We start from the raw sequence: 20,661 nt of genomic DNA, 5'->3' as shown, positions 1-20,661 counted from the left end.
ACAAGCAATCTCCTAAACAAGAAGCCCAAAGTAAAACATGATACACGCAACTAGCAACTATGGCTTCATAGACCAGTCACAAAGGCGCTCAGACACAACAGCGATTGGACTTGACCTTGCGGAGAGGGGCCACATTCACATACACGGTGGTCTGTAAATTCATCTGTGTACAATGAAGTACGCACCTAAATCCTGCAGTCGATTAGGGCGTATTATCCTGTGCAGGGCGAACCGAACAGCTCAATATTTTGCCATGTACCGTTTTACCCTATTGGATACAACCCAAAATTTAAGACCAATACGTCAAAATTCAAAACTTTTTGTTTTTAAATTCATAAATTCAATACATCAAAGAGTTTTTTTGTTTTTTGCCATATTTGTGCTGGTATAGAGCAATAATATCTCGTAAGGCATTAAGAAAAAGGTTACTCTGGGTGCAAATGAAAAGCAGTCATTTGTCATCACCGGTCTGTGGAGTCGGCTCATAAAGTACTGTATTGGCCCGAATATAAGACAACCTTGATTATAAGACGACTCCCTCTTTTTCAAGACTCAAGCTTGAAAAAAAGACTTTTTGCACACCAAATAAAATTTTTCTACAGAAAATGATTACATCTGAAACAAATGATAACAATATATTCGAGAGAAAAAGCATGTTATTTTGCCTCATTCAAATCATGCAAAAACTGTCTATCACATCTTAATAGCTGAACTTTTAAATATGTAAACTAAAGTGCAATCACATTTGTAAATGAATGGCTTCTGGTTTTTGAAATGTAAATAAACCAATCTAATGTGATAAAACAACAAAATTGCAATAACTTCATTAACCATCAAAGTGAAGTCTAACTAACTGTAGTCTTGAAACGAATCGGAATAAGGAAAATCATTGCAATAAAATAATGCAAACTGCTAACGCTATTGTTGGGGAGCCTGAAGACTGTAGGGGGTTGGCTCGGATGGTTATGCTCTTTTCGCCCCCGGGTGTCGGTCAGAACACAGGAGGGAAGACGTGGTTCAGTTTTGATTGCTTTACTGAATTATTGGCAAAAACATGCACAGTGACTCATAGGGGCATACAGGCAAATTGGCAAAAGGGTATAGGCCAGACATGGGCAAACTACGGCCCGCGGGCCACATCTGGCCCACGGGGCCATTTAATCCGGCCCACCAAACCTGAATAAATTGTATTATTTAATTTTTTTTTTGGGGTCATTTTCCCTGCAATTGGTATCTTTCCCCAATAGATGGGGAAGTGCCCGCCCGCGCATTTACTCCGGGAAGCCGTGTCAGAAAGCTCGGTGCACACTCACAAGTGCGTGTACGTACTAAGTAGTACGGACCCGGCGCACTCCGCGCTCTATTTCCATCAGTGCCGAATTTCGAGTGTTGGCTATGACGTCAGCATTCTCGTAATTCGTGCGCTGAGCTTTCAGATACAGTTTTACGTTAATGGCACCCACAAACCTTCCCCTGGAATCCTTCCACTAAAATGAGTGGCCCGAGGAAAAGAAAGGTGGACACTGAGTGCCGAGTGTTTAAAAAAAAAAAAAGAGAGGAGAATTTGGTTCGACCTACGTGTGTGAGCAGACGTTCCGCCACATGAACGTCAACAAAGCCGGTCACAGCTCTAGGTTAACGGACCGACACCTCGGCTCTAGCCTAAGAATTACCACAACAAATTTTACTCCAGACCATGATGCACTAGCAAAAAAGGGAGACCAACAATACTATTGATTTCTTTATTACTTTATTTAGAAGCATTCTTTCACTGGTTCTTCAAGATGATGTATTTGGTCAGAATGTTTGCCGTTTGATGTGATTTCGCCTCATTGGATAAACATATTTTATAAATCTGACCTGCAGGCGCTGAAGTGATGGAAACTATTATTCATAATAACAGTGTCGTATTTAATGAGAATCACTGATAGTAGTTTTTTGGTGAAATATTTTTTAAATGCTGTTAATAAATGCATTTGTTTTCAGAAAACTTTTTTTGACTATCCATGCTTTACTACCTACTAAAAGCACAAACCTTTTAAGCAATGACATGTCATTTCTATTACGTCACACAAACACTACATCCATCTGCTCCTGGTTCGGCCCCCCGATCAAAATTTAGAACCAAATTCAGCCCGCCAGTCAAAAATTTTGCCCACCCCTGGTTTAGGCACACGTTTGGTCGTAAGGATGAGAGAGCAGGTGTGTGTAGTGTACATGGGTGAGTCTTTGGGTGTGTGAATGTGATTCTTGTGTGTGTGTGATTATTGTATGAAGCATGTGAAGGGTGTGTGTGCGTGTGTGCGTGTGCGTGTGCGTGTACGTGTGCGTGCGTGCGTGCGTGTGTGTGGTTCTGCAACAGAAGGAAATACAGCACGTCAGTCAACGCTCAACGTCTGACGTCACACAACACTTGTAGACGGCACACATTACACAATTAACTGCGTGTATTGGTTCCGCTATACTAATTAACCATAAATGAAATACTCTCGGCAACACACCAAACATAAGTCATCGAGACAACAAAATACATTTGCTGGTGACCGTTAGTCGCCGTGCCGCTGCGTAATGGCTGTAGTCATGCGTGTACACTGCTCGTACGATGCGAGGCAAACTTAAAGGAGCCCGCCGGAGCTGTCAATCAAACGGCGCACGCACACGAAGCAAACCGTGATCGGACAAACGGCAAAACAGTGGACAGTAGTAACAATCAAACGTATATACTCACTTTGTGTCAAAGACGCACATGATAACAGCAACCTACTCATCGATACCAGCAACCTTTGACTTAACGCTGCGCACAAGTGAATGGGTATAATGTCCCGACCCCAAATGTAAGACAACCCCCACTTTTTCAGTCTTATTTCAATGCAAAAAACATCGTCTTATAATAGGGCCAATATGGTATATTGTACAATGAAATTCTGAGGAGCATGATGACTTCCCTTCAGAAAATTAGGCTGACAAGACAGACCCAAAGCTGTACTAGCAATTGTTTCTGGTGGAGTGGGTCGTTCTCTGCGGCTCAGCTCAAAATGAACAGACAAATCAAATTTGTTGACTAGCCATGACGTGTTCTTTGTACTCAATGTCACGCTTTGGCAGCGGAGGTCCAACCTAACCCTAACAACATTCAAAATGGCACGCAATCCTGGTACAGCATTGGTCTGGCTTTCCAGGCTATCACAAACTGGCCTGGATGGCAGATTTCCAACAGAACCACAGACAAACCTCCAAAATAAATATTCCCTTTCTGAAAAAGCTCAAGGTAAAGGTAGGTCTCCAAACATGGAACCAATTGAAAGTCACCCTCAAATGCAAAGTAAAGAAACCATCACCATCCCTGTGATGTCAACGTGGTGTAGAACAGGATTCCAACAACTTTCGTGACAGTGGTAAATGCCATGTTTAAGAAGATTAAAGCGATGTGTTCCAAATTACTGTGCAAATTATATTTTTCTCTTATTTTCAGTCAGTATGATAAGTCATCAACCTTTACAGTATAAATTGAATTTTATTGAACACACCTCCCAATGAAAACAGTACATTATTCAAAAGAAAAGAAAACTCAGACGTCAGGGCGCACGCGCGGCGATGTTGACAAAGGACGAGGAATTTGATCGATGGATTTAATGGAATTAAAGTGCACGGATGGTTTGATAATATTATTGGCTTGTATTATAGTTATTTGAAATATAGTTTATCTATCCTTATATGAGCCTGTGGAATATTTTGAAGTGCAAGCGCCCTCAGCCGTGCGCACCCATTGTTGACAAAGAACGATCGATGGATTTAATGAATTGGAGTGACACCGATGGTTTTATAAACATGTTATTCATGTAATAGTTGTCCTTAATCACTCTATATGTTACGTCAGGCCCGTTCTCAGCTCTTTGTTTGTGTTTGTCACGTTAGCATACCTATAGTTTAGCCTGTTGTTGCTATTTAATGAATTGGAGTGACACCGATGGTTTTATAAACATGTTATTCATGTAATAGTTGTCCTTAATCACTCTATATGTTACGTCAGGCCCGTTCTCAGCTCTTTGTTTGAGTTTGTCACGTTAGCATACCTATCGTTTAGCCTGTTGTTGCTATTTAATGAATTGGAGTGACACCGATGGTTTTATAAACATGTTATTCATGTAACAGTTGTCCTTAATCACTCTATATGTTACGTCAGGCCCGTTCTCAGCTCTTTGTTTCAGTTTGTCATGTTAGCATACCTATCGTTTAGCCTGTTGTTGCTATTTAATGAATTGGAGTGACACTGATGGTTTTATAAACATGTTATTCATGTAATAGTTGTCCTTAATCACTCTATATGTTACGTCAGGCCCGTTCTCAGCTCTTTATTTGTGTTTGTCACGTTAGCATACCTATCGTTTAGCCTGTTGTTGCTATCGTTTAGCCTGTTGTTGCTCGTTCATGACTGTTTTTGGTGTGGGATTTTGTCGAATAAATTGCCCCCAAAATGCGACTTATACTCCGGAGCGATTTATATATGTTTTTTTTCACTTTTTGGGGCATTTTATGGCTGGTGCGACTTATACTCCGGAGCGACTTATAGTCCGGTAAGTAGTAATTGTTAGGGTTTTCCAGGTTATCTTTATCGTAGGATTATGTTGGAATGCAACAGGTAATAAATACCATACCTTGTCCTCTTTATCACAAGGTCGTAAAACATCCCCTGATATGTTTAGACTAGAGGACAAGGGCTTTCTATTCAGCCTACTCATCCCCCCACTCTGTTTCTCTTAATAAATATGCCCTCTCAGGAAGGAGAGTTCAGACCTCCATTCGAACATCGCTGCATGCACAGCGACGAATGGACTCTCCACCTGCAGGTGTCTAAAAGGACTTACTTGTCTCCCGTGTGGTTCTTGCAAAATAAGTTGGAGTGAGCGAATCTCTAACAGTAATTGTAGTAATTGAGTAGATTATCCCTTATTGGAAATTTATAACGGCGTTAGTAATGCCGTTACTTGTAACGTTGTTAGTCCCAACATTGATCACAGGTGTCTGCGATTGATTTCAGTGACCCATAGAGCCCTGAGTCACAATACTATCCATGAGTTTAATTGAGAAACAAAAACTGTAATCTGTATGACAAATCCAATTTGGATAATAATTTGGAACACTGTTTACATTGCTGCCACATACTTTGCCAATAATTTTGCTGTGAGCTGTTATATCTAGATGATGTGAAATAAATACAACTGTACAAGCTGTACAACATCTAATAGCCAGGTTCACTTTTATAGTACTGCCCCTTAAGAAGATGTAATTAAAAAGAAAAACTATCTATATTATAAGGGGTACACTCACTTGTGTGACAATGAATAAATAAGCTTTGTTTTATTTTGACAATAATTGTGCTGTGAGCTGTTATTTCTACGTGATGTTAAATAAATACAACTGTACAAGCTGTATAACAACTAATAGCCTGGTTAGGGTTAGGTCTTTTATAGTATTGTCCCTTAAGATGTAATAAAAGAAAAACTCTTAATATATACAGTACAGTATAAGTATATTGTCACTTGTGTGACAATGAATACCGTATTTTCCGAACTATAAGTCGCTCCGGAGTACAAGTCGTACCACCCATAAAATGCATAATAAAGAAGAAAAAAAAAAACATAAGTCGCACCGGAGTACAAGTCACATTTTTGGGGGAACTTTATTTGACAAAATACAACACCAAGAACAGACATGAAGAGGCAACAACAGGCTAAACGATAAGGTATACCAACATTACATAAAAGCAAATGAGGAACTGAGAACGTGCCTGACGTAAGATATTAACAGCTATTCGAATAACTATCACATAAATCACTATCAAACCAATCGTGTCACTTCAAATCATTAAATTCATCGAAATCTTTGTCCTCTGTGTCACTTATAAAGAACGCCACTGCTGACTCCGAAAGTATATGCGGCGCTGACGTCAGACTCATCGTCAGTTGCAGTTGCAATTATTCCACAGGCCTATTATATAACTATATATAAACTATATATCAAATAACTATAATATATAATATATATATATATAAGTTTACAGGACCATCCGTGTCACTCCAAATCATTAAATCTGTCAAAATCTTCATCCTCTGTGTCATTTATAAACAACTCCGCTGACTCCGGAAGTAGATGCTGTGCTGACGTCAGACTAATCATCAGTTATAGTTCCAATTATGCCTAAGGCCTATATAACTATATATAAACTATATATCAAATAACTATAACATAAATAAAAATCCCCCTCCCTGAGTCGTCACCTTATCGTGATGGAGGGTTTTGCGTGTCCTAATGATCCTAGGAGCCAAGTTGTCTGTGGCTTCATGCCCCTGGTAGGGTCACCCATGGCAAAAGGGTCTTCGGTGAGGGGCCAAACAAAGTACGGCTCACACAAACCCCTTATGAAGAATAATTTGAATGAATTACGTTTTCCCTCGCCCGGACGTAGGTCACCAGGGCCCCCCTCTGGAGCCAGGCCTGGAGTTTGGGCTCGAAGGCGAGTGTCTGGTGGCCGGGCCTTCGCCCATGGGGCTGGCCGGGCACAGCCCGAAAAGGAAAGGTGGGTCCCCCTTTGCATGGGCTCACCACCAGTGGGAGGGGCCAAAAAGGTCAGGTGCAAAGTGAGTTGGGCGGCGGCCGAAGGCAGGGACCTTGGCGGTCCGATCCCCGGCTGCTGAAGCTGGCTCTTGGGACATGGAATGTCACCCCTCTGGCTGGAAAGGAATCCGAGCTGGTGTGCCAGGCAGAAAAGTTCCGACTAGACATAATCGGACTTGAAAAGATTTTGGTGCAATTTTTTAAAATTCCCATTCATTCTCGATAAGGCATTCAACATTTGCTCTAATTTTTACATTTTTCGACCGATTCAACTAATTCCAACTTTCAAATGTTCATCTTTTGTCTACCTATTGCACAACGTCCCGCTTACCAAAAATTCAAAATTTTCAATTTTGAAATTCACTCTAATGATCCTTGGAGCTATGTTGTCTGGGGCTTCATGCCCCTGGTAGGGTCACCCATGGCAAAAGGGTCCTAGGTGAGGGGCCAGACAAAGCACGGCTCAAAAAGCCCCTTATGACGAAAAAGACATATGGACTCAGATTTCCCTCACCCGGACGCGGGTCACCGGGGCCCCCCCTCTGGAGTCAGGCCTGGAGGTGGGGCTCGAAGACGAGCGTCTGGTGGCTGGGCCTTCGCCTATGGGGCCCGGCTGGGCACAGCCCGAAAAGGAAACGTGGGTCCCCATTTCCATGGGCTCACCACCTGTGGGAGGGGCCAAAGGGTCGGGTGCATTGTGAGCTGGACGGCGGTCAAAGGCAGGGACCTTGGCGGTCCGATCCCCGGCTGCTGAAGCTGGCTCTTGGGACATACAATGTCATCTCTGACTGGAAAGGAGCCCGAGCTGGTGTGCAAGGCAGAAAAATTCCGACTAGATACAGTCGGACTTGCCTCCACACACAGTTCGGGTTCTGGTACAAGCCCGCTTGAAAGGGGCTGGACTCTCTTCCACTCCGGAGTTGCCCACGGTGAGAGGCATCGAGCAGGTGTGGGTATACTTATTGCCCCCCGGCTAGGCGCCTGCACGTTGGGGTTCACCCCGGTGAACGAGAGGGTAGCCTCCCTCCGCGTTCGGGTGGGGGGTTAGGGTTAGGGTTCCTTGACTGCTCTTTGTGTCTATGCTCCAAACAGTGGCTCAGAGTACCCACCCTTTTTGGAGTCCTTGGAAGAAGTGCTGGAGAGCGCTCCTTCTGGGAACTCCATTGTTCTACTAGCTGACTTCAACGCTCACGTGGGCAATGACAGTGAGACCTGGAAGGCCGTGATTGGGAGGAACAGCCCCCCGATCTGAACCCAAGCGGTGTTCTATTATTGGACTTCTGTGCTCGACACGGATTGTCCATAATGAACACCATGTTCAAGCATAAGGGTGTCTATGTGTGCACTTGGCACCAGGACACCCTAGGCTGCAGATCGACTTTGTAGTCGTGTCATCGGATTTGCGGCCACGTTTTGGACACTCGGGTGAAGAGAGGGTCAGCGCTGTCAACTGATCACCACCTGGTGTTGGGTTGGCTCCGATAGTGGGGGAAGATGCCGGTCAGACCTGGCAGACCTAAACATACTGTGAGGGTCTGCTGAGATTGTCTGGCAGAATGCCCTGTCAGGAAAAACTTCAACTCCCACCTCCGGCAGAGCTTTTCCTACGTCCCAGAGGAGGCGGGGAACATTGAGTCCGAGTGGACCATGTTCAGTGCCTCCATTGTTGAGGCAGCTGACTGGAGCTGTGGCCGTAAGGTGGCCGGTACCTGTCGTGGCGGCAACCCCTGAACCCGCTGGTGGACACAGGTGGTGAAGGATTCCGTCAAGCTGAAGGAGGAGTCCTCTCGGGCCGTTTTGATCTGTGGGACTCTGGTGGCAGCCGACAGGCAGTTGATGAGGCAAAGACCCGCGCGTGGGATTAGTTTGGCGAGGCCATGGAAAATGACTTCCGGACGGCTTTGAGGAAATTCTGGTCCACCATCCGGCGTCTCAGGAGGGGGAAGCAGTGCACCGTCGACTCTGTTTACAGTGGAGATGGCGTGCTGCTGACGTCGTGAGTCAGCAGCACGCCATCTCGTGATTCAGCAGACGTCGGGAGAATACTTTGAAGACCTCAATTTCACCGACACGCCTTCCATTGTGGACTCTCCAATCTCTGGGGCCGAAGTCACTGAGGTACTTAAAAAAACTCCTCGGAGGCAAGGCCCTGGGGGTGAATGAGATCCGCCCTGAGTTCTTAAAGGATCTGGATGTTGTGGGGCTGTCCTGGCTGACACGCTTCTACAGCATTGCGTGGACATCGAGGACGGTGCCTCTAGATTGGCTGACTAGGGTGGCGATTCCTCTCTTTAAGAAGGGGGACCGGAGGGTGTGTTCCAACTACAGAGGAATCACACTTCTCAGCCTCCCTTGTAAGGTCTATTCAGGGGTGCTGGAGAGGAGGGTCTGTCGGGAGGTCGAATCTCGGATTCAGGAGGAGCAGTGTGGTTTTCGTCCTTGCCGTGGAACAGTGGACCACACACCCGTACTGACCATCGGGAGAACCGGAAGTATTCTCGAAACGCCGGCCTAGGCTTGGCCTGCTGGCCTGTGTCTGTTTTTTTTTTTTTTTTTTTTTAAGTCTGCCGGTGCGGTGGCGCTCCTATCAGAGAGAGAGGCCAGGCCACTCAGGCCAGGAGCATGTGAAGAGGGAAAGACGATTGGTTTATATCAATTAACACCTATCACCACAGTCCGTATCAACCACACAGAGCGCGTGGGGAGGAAGGGGTGTGTTACTATGTCAGGTGCCGTCTGCTGTAGCTAGCGAGCGGTGCAATTGAGGATAATGGACTTTGAACGTGGTAGAAAGAAAAGGAAAGGCGGTGCGGAGGGGGACAAAAAAATAAAGGCGCTGGAGGAGGATGCGGCCAAATGCAGAAAAGTTACGGATTTGTTCAACCTTCCCTCTCCACACACAAACACACGAGGCCATTAAAAACTATGCGTGCTCGCGCATGTATGCATGCCAGTTTGCATGTGTTGTGTGCATATGTGCCACTGCCATGTAATAAGGCTGTCCCTCTACTGATTTATTGTTAGATTTAGTTCTGGTTGATTTTGTAAGTTGAACACTCATTTGTTATTCTTTCTTACGTGCACATTCCTCTAAACTTTGCAATGGCCCTGGCTAGATTAATATTAAAATATATGTCGATGTTTCCTATGCAAAGGTGGAAATATTGCCAGTTTTGGTGCTTCGGACAGTAGGCTCAGAACTAAATCAGAGCAGCTGACAGGTAAAGAACAGACAGTCATCTATCAATGCATGGGACTGAATAGGCTATGACTATGCATGAATTATTTGGGGGAAAAAAGCATATTTAACCATATCATTCTTTTGGTATTGATTGTTCTTGTCGATTATATAATTATTATGCTGGTTGTTCTGACACTCCCAGAAGATGCAGAGTATACTGGCAAGACAAGTCCAGGGAGCAGTGCAACTCAGGACACAGACAGACAGTCAGACTCAGAGAGACCTTTTGATTATTTTGCTCACCCTCATTCTAGAGATTTTGATTTGTTTTTCCGGTACCACCCACAACAAAACCCAAAGAATAATTGTGTGCATGTGTGTGCGCACAAATGCGTTTTGCTTGTGCCCATGCATTTAAGTGTGGGTGTGAACATGCACGTGTGGGCAAGGCTAGGGTGGCCTGGTTACATAACTGACTCTTGGCCTGAAAAAAAATCCCACTCCGGCCCTGGTGGACCAGCTCTACACCCTTGGCAGGATCCTCGAGGGTGCATGGGAGTTCGCTCAACATGTGTTTCGTGGACTTGGAGAAGGCGTTCGATTGTGTCCCTCAGGAAGTTCTGTGGAGGGTGCTTCAGAAGTGCGGGGTGCCAAACCAACTGATAAGGGCGGTTCAGTCCCTGTATTTTCGATGCCAGAGCTTGGTCCGCATTTCAGGCAGTAAGTCAGATTCGTTCCCAGTGAGGGTTGGACTCCGCCAAGGCTGCCCTTTGTCACCTATTCTGTTCATAACTTTTATGGAGAGAATTTCTAGGAGCAGCCGAGGTGTTGAGGGTGTCCGGTTTGGGGACCTCAGCATTGCATCTCTGCTTTTTGCAGACGACGTGGTGTTGTTGGCTTCTTCAAGCCGTGATCTCCAGCTCTCACTGGAGCGGTTCGCAGACGAGTGTGAAGCGGTCGGGATGAAGATCAGCACCTCCAAATCGGAGTCCATGGTCCTCGGTTGGAAAAGGGTGGAATGCCCTCTCCGGATCGGGGATGAGATCCTGCCTCAAGTGGAGGAGTTCAAGTATCTTGAGGTCTGGGTCACGAGCGAAGGCAGGATGGAACGTGAGATCGACAGGTGGATCAGTGCAGCGTCGGCTGTAATGAGGACTCTGTCCCGGTCCGTCGTGGTGAAGAGAAGGCTGAGCCAAAAGGCAAAGCTCTCAATTTACCGGTCGATCTACGCTCCTACCCTCACCTATGGTCACGATCTATGGATCGTGACCGAAAGAACAAGATACAAGCGGTCGAATGAGTTTCCTCGGCAGAGTGTTCCAGGCTCTCCCTTAGAGAGAAGGGGTGAGAACCTTAGTCATCCGGAAGAGCCTCGGAGTAGAGCCGCTGCTCCTCCATGTTGAGATGAGGTGGCTCGGGCATCTCATCAGGATGCCTCCTGGACGCCTCCCTGGGGAGGTGTTCCGTGCATGTCCCACCAGCGGGAGACCCGGTGGACATCCCAGGACGCGCTGGAGAGACTATATCTCTCAGCTGGCCCGGGAACGCTTTGGGATGAGCTGGACGAAGTGGCTAGGGAGAGGGAAGTCTGGGAGTAACTCCTAAAGCTGCTGGCCCTGCGACCCGACCATAGCTAAGCGGAAGAGGATGGATGGAGGGAGGGAGATAGGGAGGGACGGAGGCAGGGAGGGAGGGAGGGAGGGAGGGAGGGAGGGAGGGAGGGAGGGAGGGAGGGAGGGAGGGAGGGAGGGAGAACAATTTTATCGAACCATCCGTGTCACTCCAATTCATTAAATCCATCGAAATCTTCATCCTCTGTGTAGTGACACACTCAAACAACTCAGCTGACTCCGGAAATAGATGCGGAGCTGTCGTCAGACTCATTATCAGTTGCAGTTACAATTATTCCACAGGCATAGAGCGCCCTCATGCGGTTGAGTGTGAAAATAACATGTGAAATGGTATACTAGTGGGTAAGTAATGTGTTAATGATCAAGTAATATTGTGTTAATGATTTCACATATAAGTCGCATCCCCGGTCAAACTATGAAAAAAAAAACCTGACTTATAGTCCAGAAACTACGGAAAATAAACTTTGTTTTCCTGCACAGCCTTTACTGTACAACTTCACAAGGATGATAATGTATTGTATATGATGTACACAATAACTACATTACTCTGAATCAATAATCAATATCTAATAACCCAAGTCACTGTTCGGGTGCACTCGCATGTCTTGTGTGCGCGCATTGTGGGATCGAATCCCGCTCAGTGGCAGTGTGCTTGTGGGTGTGATTGGTTGTTTGTCTCGCCATGTTTGCGCCCTGCGACTGGGTGCCGACCAGTTCAGGGCGTCGTCTGTCTTTCACCCTCTGTTAGCTGGGATTGTACAACCCTGAACAGAATAAGTGGTGTTAAATATGGATGGATGAATCCATAATAACCTAAAGCATGTTTTTATCATAGAGAGCAAAGATATGAAGAACAGTAACATATTGAAACAGAGTAGAAAAGTGAAATCAATCTATATAATAAATGAAATCTAGTCTGTAAATAGTCAAAATTCAGAGTTCCTACCAAAAGCATCCTCTTCAGAAGACTTGGGTTCTCCAAGATCAAGCGCTGACTCTCTCAAGTCACTTAGACTGCCCTCTCTGCCAGGAGTCTCTCCTCTCTCTTCCTCATTGCAGCACAACTCTAAACCAAACTCTGCAACCTCCTCCTAACAAGAGACATATGCAAAGAAGACGGTTAAGATCGAAGAGAACTTTAAAGTCATTTTGATCTCTCAGGAGTCCAGCAGGTGCAAAATACATTTCAAGATGGCAAACAGGGAACCGGTGTGTATGTTTTTATTGAGTCGTGCTTCATTGACGGAGTTTCTACTTGTTTACTGTTATAACTTGGGCTATGACGATCACAACAGAAAGGAAGACACTGAAGATTACTCACGAGGTTGTAATCGGGTTCAACCACACTTTACATCAACTACATCATCACACAGATTACCCAGTAAGGATCATGGCACTTTGCTAAGAAACGTCAGCAACAAAGACACATTTACGAACGTCGAAATTGGTTGAGAGAAGAGGTTGCCCCTCGTTCCTGGCTGACGCAGCAACGGCCCTTTCCATTTCCAAGCACTCTTAATATGGTGGATGTTGTTCTGCAGTTAAATTAAGACAAATTAAGAGTAAGACATCAATTCCTCTTACGACTTTGTTCCTCCTCACTTCTTCAAGGTTCTCCTCAGTATTAAAATAAACAGCAGTCTGTTTCCTGGTGTAGTCCCAACATTTTTAACATGCTGTATGTTATTTTTTAGTAGTTTAATGTGAGATTTAAAAAAACGGCTCTGCGGAGCCCCCCCATAAAAATCAAAGCAGCATCAGTTGTTTCATCTTTAACTATGAAAATGTTGTCGCATGAGTAACAGTCTAAAACCTACAAAAAAGTCTCTCAGACCTTTATGCCAAATCGAAAAGGATGTTAGCAATTTTGAATTTACTTTGAAATTTGGCGCACGTAAGCGTTGTAACATTATCCACCTGATCCTATCTTGCACATTTGATCAAAGTTTAGGCCTAAGGACATCTAAACTTATTTTTCATCGTAGTTGTAGCGCACCTAATGGCGAAATAAAAAAGGGAATAAAATGTTTATTTCCTGTAGCCAGTAGGTGGCACTCCCACTATGATGAAAAATAAGTTTGAAGATGTCTTCATCAAATGTGCAAAATTTGGAGAAAAGATCAAATAGATCAAGACCAAATATTGGTCAAGTTACATCAGGTTTAATTGTCACAAGGTATCATCAGACTTTGAAGCGTGTAGCCTCGCCTTTTGCCCGAAAGTCACAAAATAAGCATGATAGATGTCTTTAGAGTGTTCTGAAAAATGTTGGATTTGTCAAACGGGTTTGGTGCAGTCCATCAAAATCTAAAAAATGCAATTCCTTGATGCCGTCGCAGTGCTTCTCAATTATTTGATGGCCCCCCTAGGGAGAAGAAAACATTTCGTGCCCCCCCACGCTTGTATCCTTACTAACATTAAATAAAACAAAAAATAGAAATAAAGATCAACTTACAACAAAGAATAACTTTAAGAACATTGTTTTTTCATCTGTAACAAAACAGATTCAAAGTGCATCACTTTGCTTGAAATTAAAAAATAAATTAGAATTATTGAAATTGTAAAAATTCTTGACCAACTGTCATTTTATGCTGAAAAGATAAAATGAAATAATAAATAATATTAAATTAAATAACATAAATATATAATATTCAATTCAAAGTAATCAGCAACATTACCTCAGGAGCACAGTATATAAAACACTTTAAGCTACAAAACAAAAATTAATAAAACCGTTTATTCTGTTTTTTTGGTTTTATCAAAATGAGGCAGTTAGCATTGAGGGACCCTCCCATCTGTGGACTTTTCTCAAGGTTTCTCATTTCCCATAGCTGGAGTTTTGAGTTTTCCCTTGCCCTCTTGGGAGTTTAAGATCTGGGGATGTTTGAGAATATCTTTCGTTCTTCACATGTGGTGAGTGTTGTTGTTAGTCACCTAATTGTTGAACAGAGGCTGTGATTTACCGAAGTCAAATTCCTTGTTTGGCACGCTCAAACATGGCGAATAAAAAAACTCTTGAATCTCTTGAATCTCTTGAATTAATGGCTACAATGAGCACGTTTTGCAGTACAAATCTTTTCGAAGCGGGGTTTGAAGCATGATACTATAACACTAAGCTCCTTCACAATGTTCAGCTGCGACCTGTACCTGGTCTTCAGTGCAGCAACAGCAGCGAGGCCAGTCTCACAAAGACATGATGTTGCAAAAGGAAGAATGCTGATAGCCTGCTAACCCAAGAGTGGATATTCTCTCTCAATACTCAGCCAGAACTCTTTCAGTGTCTGTGATGTGAACCTCAGTCTCAATGTGGAGTCAGACATCAATGAACTGGTCCTCCTCTGCAGAGCTGAAACCAGTTAGAGCTTGTGCATTGAAAGAATCTCTCACCCAGTCATACTGGGAACTGTTTTAAGGGAAGTACTTTTTAAAGAATCTTATCAATGATGAAATATGCTGCTTGATACATGGAATCACTGAGGTGGCATTATAGTCTGTAGCGTCAACAAAGTCATGCAGATTATCGAATAATTGAGTATTTCCTTCATCAAGCTGCCTGTCCCACATTGCAAGCTTTTGAGTGAAAGAGCTTATCTTGTCTGTGACCTGAGAGAGGTGTTTATCTTTCCCTTGAAGCTGTAGATTTAGTTCATTTAGCCTTCCAAATATGTCACTCAGGTAGGCCAGTTTCGCCAAGAATAGGGTGATCAGATTAGAGTTTCTGAAAAGGAGAACACCTTTTTTGTGTGTGTGTGTGTGTGTGTGTTTGGGTCACAGTGTATAAGTGTATGTTATGACACAAATGACATGGTATCTGTAAAGCAATTGCATTTATTGGCCTGAATAACATGAAACAATACATATACAATAACAAAATAAGTTACACAAAAACATACGTATACTGACATTTTTTAGTTTTATAGCGTAACTGTTTGAAAAGCATATCGACCTTCTGCTTGGACACAAAGAAATCTGTGACTTTGGATGATGAGCTCACTCCTCGCTGCTTTTGTGTGCTTGGAATTCATGTGTGCCTGCAGGTCATTGGCACCTTTATTTGCCACAGAGACGCAAGTGCCTGCCTTAGATGTCAAGCACTCAGCTTCATAAGGATCACGATGCTGGCGAAAGCACGGGAATTTTTTATTCAACGTTTTATTTGCGAACGATACAGAGAAACGTGGAATTGACTGAAATGGAACGGAGTGAAAATTCTATTGACAATCTACAATGTGTATTACGTTTGAGGCAGTCGAACAAAAATCCCGGACGATTTTGAAATTAGCCCCCGACTGTCATGCGGTCATGTTTATTTTCCGGATTTCTGTCTTGTCGTGACTTCACTTCCTGTTTTATTTTGTCATCCCTTCCGTTTCAGTTCGTGGTTCCTTCCTCTATGTTTCTATTGTCTTGTATTCCCTGATCCTGATTGTGTGCACCTGTGTAGTTGACACTAATTGTCAGCACCTGTGTCCCCGCCTTTTTGTGTGTATTTAGTCCGTGTCTTCCCCTTGTCTTGTGCCAGTGTGTCTTGCCTCGTCCCGACCACCAGCGATTCCTTGCCGTACGATTACCTAGTAAGATTCCTCCTTTCTGTCTCGCCTCAGAGCGACGCTTTTTGTTAGCGCCTTTTTCCCCATAGCCCTTTTTGTCTCACCCGAGTGCGACGCTTTATGTTTGGACTTTTGCCGAATGTTTTTCCCTCGCAAGAGGCGCTTTGAGTTGTCTTTTTGGTCATCCTTCTGTTGGAATAAATCCGTGAAAAGAAAGACTCTGCATCCGAGTCTTCCGCCTTGTTCCCAGCCTGACAGTACACACTGGCCAGACATGGACTCGGCAGAGTCGGAGCACCTATGCGCCGCAGTGCGCTCCCACGCCTCACAGCTCGCCCAGCACCAGAAGGAAGTGGGCAATTTGGGCGAGGAGGTCCGAGGGCTTGCAAGGAGCCAAGAAGACTTCAGAGGGGCGGTCGCTGCCCAGGTAGGGAAGCTGGGCCAACAAATGCAGGACGTGCTCTCGCTTTTAAACGCGGGACCAGCTGTGACCTCCAGCCCATCCGCTGCTTCTCCCGTGACTCCCCTTGCCGTAGCTCCCATGACCTGGGGTGCCAGACTGGCCCCTCCAGAACGCTACTCCGGCGAACCCGGTCTTAGCCGGCCTTTATTACTGAGTGCGAGATGCATTTCGAGCGGTCCCCGGCGGATTTCCCCACCGAACGCTCCAAGGTTGCCTATATGGTATCATACCTGACGGGAAGGGGCCGTACGTGGGCCACAGCAGAATGGGCCAGGGATTCCATCTCCTGTCGCTCCCCCCCCGCTTTTGTCGGGGCTCTGCGTACGGTGTTCGACCCAATCTCCGCTGACCGAGAGAAGGCTCGGCAACTCTGTCAGATATCCCAGGGACAAGAGACCGTCAGAGATTACGCGATCCGTTTCCGCACGCTGGCCGCGGAATGCGGTTGGAATGCGACGGCGCTGTATGACATCTTCCTCAGAAGCCTTTCCGGATCCATACAGGATCAGCTAATTCCCCTTGATCTTCCTACCGATCTCGGCGCCCTCATCGCGCTGGCTTTCCGTACCGACAACCGGCTGCAAGAGTGGAGGAAGCACCGAGGAAGCAGGAACGCCCCCGCCTTCGTGCCAGTAGCCATCCCTTCCGCCCTCGAGGCGACCTGCTCCAGGTCGGACGGGGATCGGCAGCACCAGGAGTCGGAACCGATGCGGTTGGGCAGAGCGAAGCTGACAGAGGAGAAGATACGACGACACCATGAAGGTAGATGCTACGACTGCGGTGAGCACGGACACCTCCTCCCCTCCTGCCCAGTGAGAAGGACCCTGAGGGTAAGCGCCTTCTCTGCTGCTCTGTCCCCGGGGCGCGGTCTCCCCAAGGGCATGGTTACACAGCTGGGAAAAAATATAGAACTTGACGTGTTAATAGACTCAGGAGCTGATGAAAGTTTGATAGACTGGGCATTTGCTCGACGATGGGAAATAAAGACTGAACTGCTAAACACTCCCGTGAACGCCAAGGCACTCAATGGACAGGCACTTTTCAATATAACACACAACAGAACCTGTCTCGCTGTCTTTTGGGCCCCACCATGAGAAAATACGACTACATGTCGTGACCTCCCCAATGAACCCCCTCATTCTCGGGTATCCATGGCTTCAACGCCACAACCCTGCTATAGACTGGGGATCAGGGGAAATAATGGGATGGGGGTCCTACTGTCAAGATTCGTGTATCAAATCTAACCCGCTCTCTGTTCCTTCTGCTCCAGACTCAGAAACCCCAGACTTGACCGGGGTCCGCGCATGTTACCACCAATGGGCTGAAGTATTCAGCAAGGCCAAGGCTACCTCCCTACCCCCCCACCGTCCGTATGATTGCGCCATTGAACTCCCGCCGGGCTCAACCATACCCAAGGGGAGGCTTTATTCCCTTTCGGGCCCCGAAAAGCAGGCCCTGAGCGATTATATAGACGCCTCTCTTCAAGCAGGGTTGATTCGACCGTCATCGTCTCCTGCGGATGCGGGTCTCTTTTTTGTGGGCAAAAAAGACGGCACCCTACGTCCCTGTATTGACTACAGCCCCCTCAATCAGATCACGATAAAAAACCGGTATCCTCTTCCCCTGATGTCGACCGTTTTCGACCAACTACAGCAAGCCTGGGTGTTCACAAAGTTAGACCTGCGCAACGCGTACCACCTAGTGCGCATCCGTGAGGGGGACGAATGGAAGACGGGTTTTTACACACATCGGGGACACTTAGTAATGCCATTTGGCCTCACCAATGCCCCTGCGGTATTTCAGGCCATGATAAATGATGTACTGAGGGACTGTTTGGATCAATTTGTGTACGTATATTTAGATGATATTCTGATTTATTCCCCGTCTTCCCCTTGTCTTGTGCCAGTGTGTCTTGCCTCGTCCCGACCACCAGCGATTCCTTGCCGTACGACTACCTAGTAAGATTCCTCCTTTCTGTCTCGCCTCAGAGCGACGCTTTTTGTTAGTGCCTTTTTCCCCATAGCCCTTTTTGTCTCGCCCGAGTGCGACGCTTTTTGTTTAGACTTTTGCCGAATGTTTTTCCCTCGCAAGAGGCGCTTTGAGTTGTCTTTTTGGTCATCCTTCTGTTGGAATAAATCCGTGAAAAGAAAGACTCTGCATCCGAGTCCTCCGCCTTGTTCCCAGCCTGACACCGACATTGTTTTGGTCTCAAAAGTAGGACATGTGAAAAAGAAGACGCCTGGTCACCTTAGCCAAGAAGTTCTCGCCACCAAATTTTTCTGCGACTTCATACTTGTGTTCCTACGCCAAAAACATTCTTATCTCCTCTCTGAGCTCATTTCTTCTTGACAGTCACCTTGCTTTACTGTGAAACAGTGCAGCTTGGTGCTCAGCTCCCATCTCCTCACAGATAGAAGAAAAGACTCTTGTTTTTAGAGGTCTGGTCTTGATGAAATTGACTACACCTATAATGTCAGTCATGACCTCAATGAATTCAGAGGAAAGGTGCCTTGAGTCCAATGCTTCTCTGTGTATAACACATTGTGTCCACTCAGCATTAGGTGAGGCATTTTTGATGAGTGCCCCAAATCCTTGTCTTATCCCTGCCATGATCTGTGCACCATCACTGCAAACACCAATGCAGTTTTCCCACTTTAGACTATATTCAGTCAAGAAGTAGTCCAGAATTTTGAACAGCTTTTCAGCTGTAGCACTGCCTTTGACATACTTCAAAAATGTAGATCCTCACACAAGGAGTTTGTCAGGTCAAAACTGCAAAGCAAAACGCTTGTCTTTGACTTTATCAACCAGCTGTTCTTGAAGATCGTTTGCAATGTCACTTATACGTCTGGCAACAGTGTCATTGGACAGAGGGATCGTTTTTATTTTTACAGCACTTGCGACATTGAATAGACTGTGACTATGTATGAAACATTTGGAAAAAAAGTTGTACTACCGTAATTTCCGGACTATAAGTCGCGTTTTTTTTCATAGTTTGGGTGGGGGGCGATTTATACTCAGGAGCGACTTATATATGTTTTTTTTCACAAATTTTTACTTGATCATTAAGACATCACTTACAAGTATAGTTGACAACTTCCCATGTTATTTTTAGTATAGTTGATCACTTCACATGCTTTTATATCTTTATCTTGAACATATTCAAAACATAAAAAATAGAGAAAACATCAAATAAAGCAATTAACACTTAAAAGCACCATATCCAAGTCCACTGTCTGCTGTATGTACACTTGCTCTATTTTTGCTCCTCTTATATTATTATTTATTATTATTATTTGTTTATTTATCATTTATTCAACACTCTTATTTATTCATTGTTTGTGCCTTCTTGGGGTTTTTTTGTGTTGCTTGTATGCATATGTGTACTCTCTCACCGAGAGATAGTGGAAACGTAATTTCAATCTCTTTGTGTGTCTTAGTATATTATAAAAAAAAAAAAAAAAATAAATAAAAAAAAGACGATAAAGCAGACTTTGACTTTGATAAAACAACCCAAAAAAATTATATTTTCAGACGAAACTGGATGAGGGCGCTCTAAATTTCACCGTTGGCCGTGACTCATCAACTGGGTGGGATTAAGAAAAATGGCACCAAAAAGAAACTCATATTTTGCAGGTTACAAACTTCAAGTTGTAAAATATGCAGCTGAAAACAGTAATCGAGCAGCAGAAAGAAAGTTTGGAGAACCGTGATGTACCAATGCATTACTATTTCAAGTGACGTCAGTAGCGCGCGGCGCGGCGGTTGTTTACATACAAACGTGCCCACATAAGGACTACCGGCATCATTAGCGGTGATCATTTCTAAGTGACACGGAGGACAAAGAGTTTGAAGGAATTAAGGATTTGGAGGTTTGAAAAACTGTTATGGCTTTTAAGCACGCCCGGTCCTACTCTACTGAGTCGGGGGCCGGTTCTCGGCCGAGTGGCTGTCCGCGAACGGTGCGCGGGGCTCGGACATGGCCATTACGCACGCCCGGTCTGTCTGGAAGTCCACGCCGCCACACGCTTGGAAGTTTGTTTTGTTTAATAAAGAGTCGTTTACCAAACCCACGTCTATCCTTGTACTTTGTTAACGCTACAATATAGTTATATAGTAGATCTGTGGAATAAAGACGAGGCTGACGTCAGGGCGCACGCGCGGCGATGTTGACAAAGGACAAGGAATTTGATCGATGGATTTAATGGAATTAAAGTGCAC

The 20,661-nt window shown here is 45.0% G+C and overlaps 1 protein-coding gene across 3 annotated transcripts in view; it reads right to left on the bottom strand.

Moving 5' to 3' along the window:
• Window positions 1-20,661, bottom strand: part of txlng (taxilin gamma) — a 104,964-nt gene that overhangs the window by 71,155 nt on the left and 13,148 nt on the right. For all 3 annotated transcript variants that reach the window (XM_088371680.1, XM_088371678.1, XM_088371681.1), the window contains exon 3: window positions 12,374-12,518. In XM_088371680.1, the coding sequence (XP_088227806.1) occupies window positions 12,374-12,518 (145 nt within the window). The remainder of the gene's footprint in view (window positions 1-12,373; window positions 12,519-20,661) is intronic.

The sequence above is a fragment of the Syngnathus floridae genome, chromosome 3 (assembly GCF_059516105.1).
Source record: "Syngnathus floridae isolate MCC-2025c chromosome 3, RoL_Sflo_1.0, whole genome shotgun sequence".
Lineage (NCBI taxonomy): Eukaryota > Metazoa > Chordata > Actinopteri > Syngnathiformes > Syngnathidae > Syngnathus > Syngnathus floridae.
The sequence above is the reverse complement of the archived record's forward strand: the minus strand, read 5'-3'. Positions and strand labels throughout refer to the sequence as shown.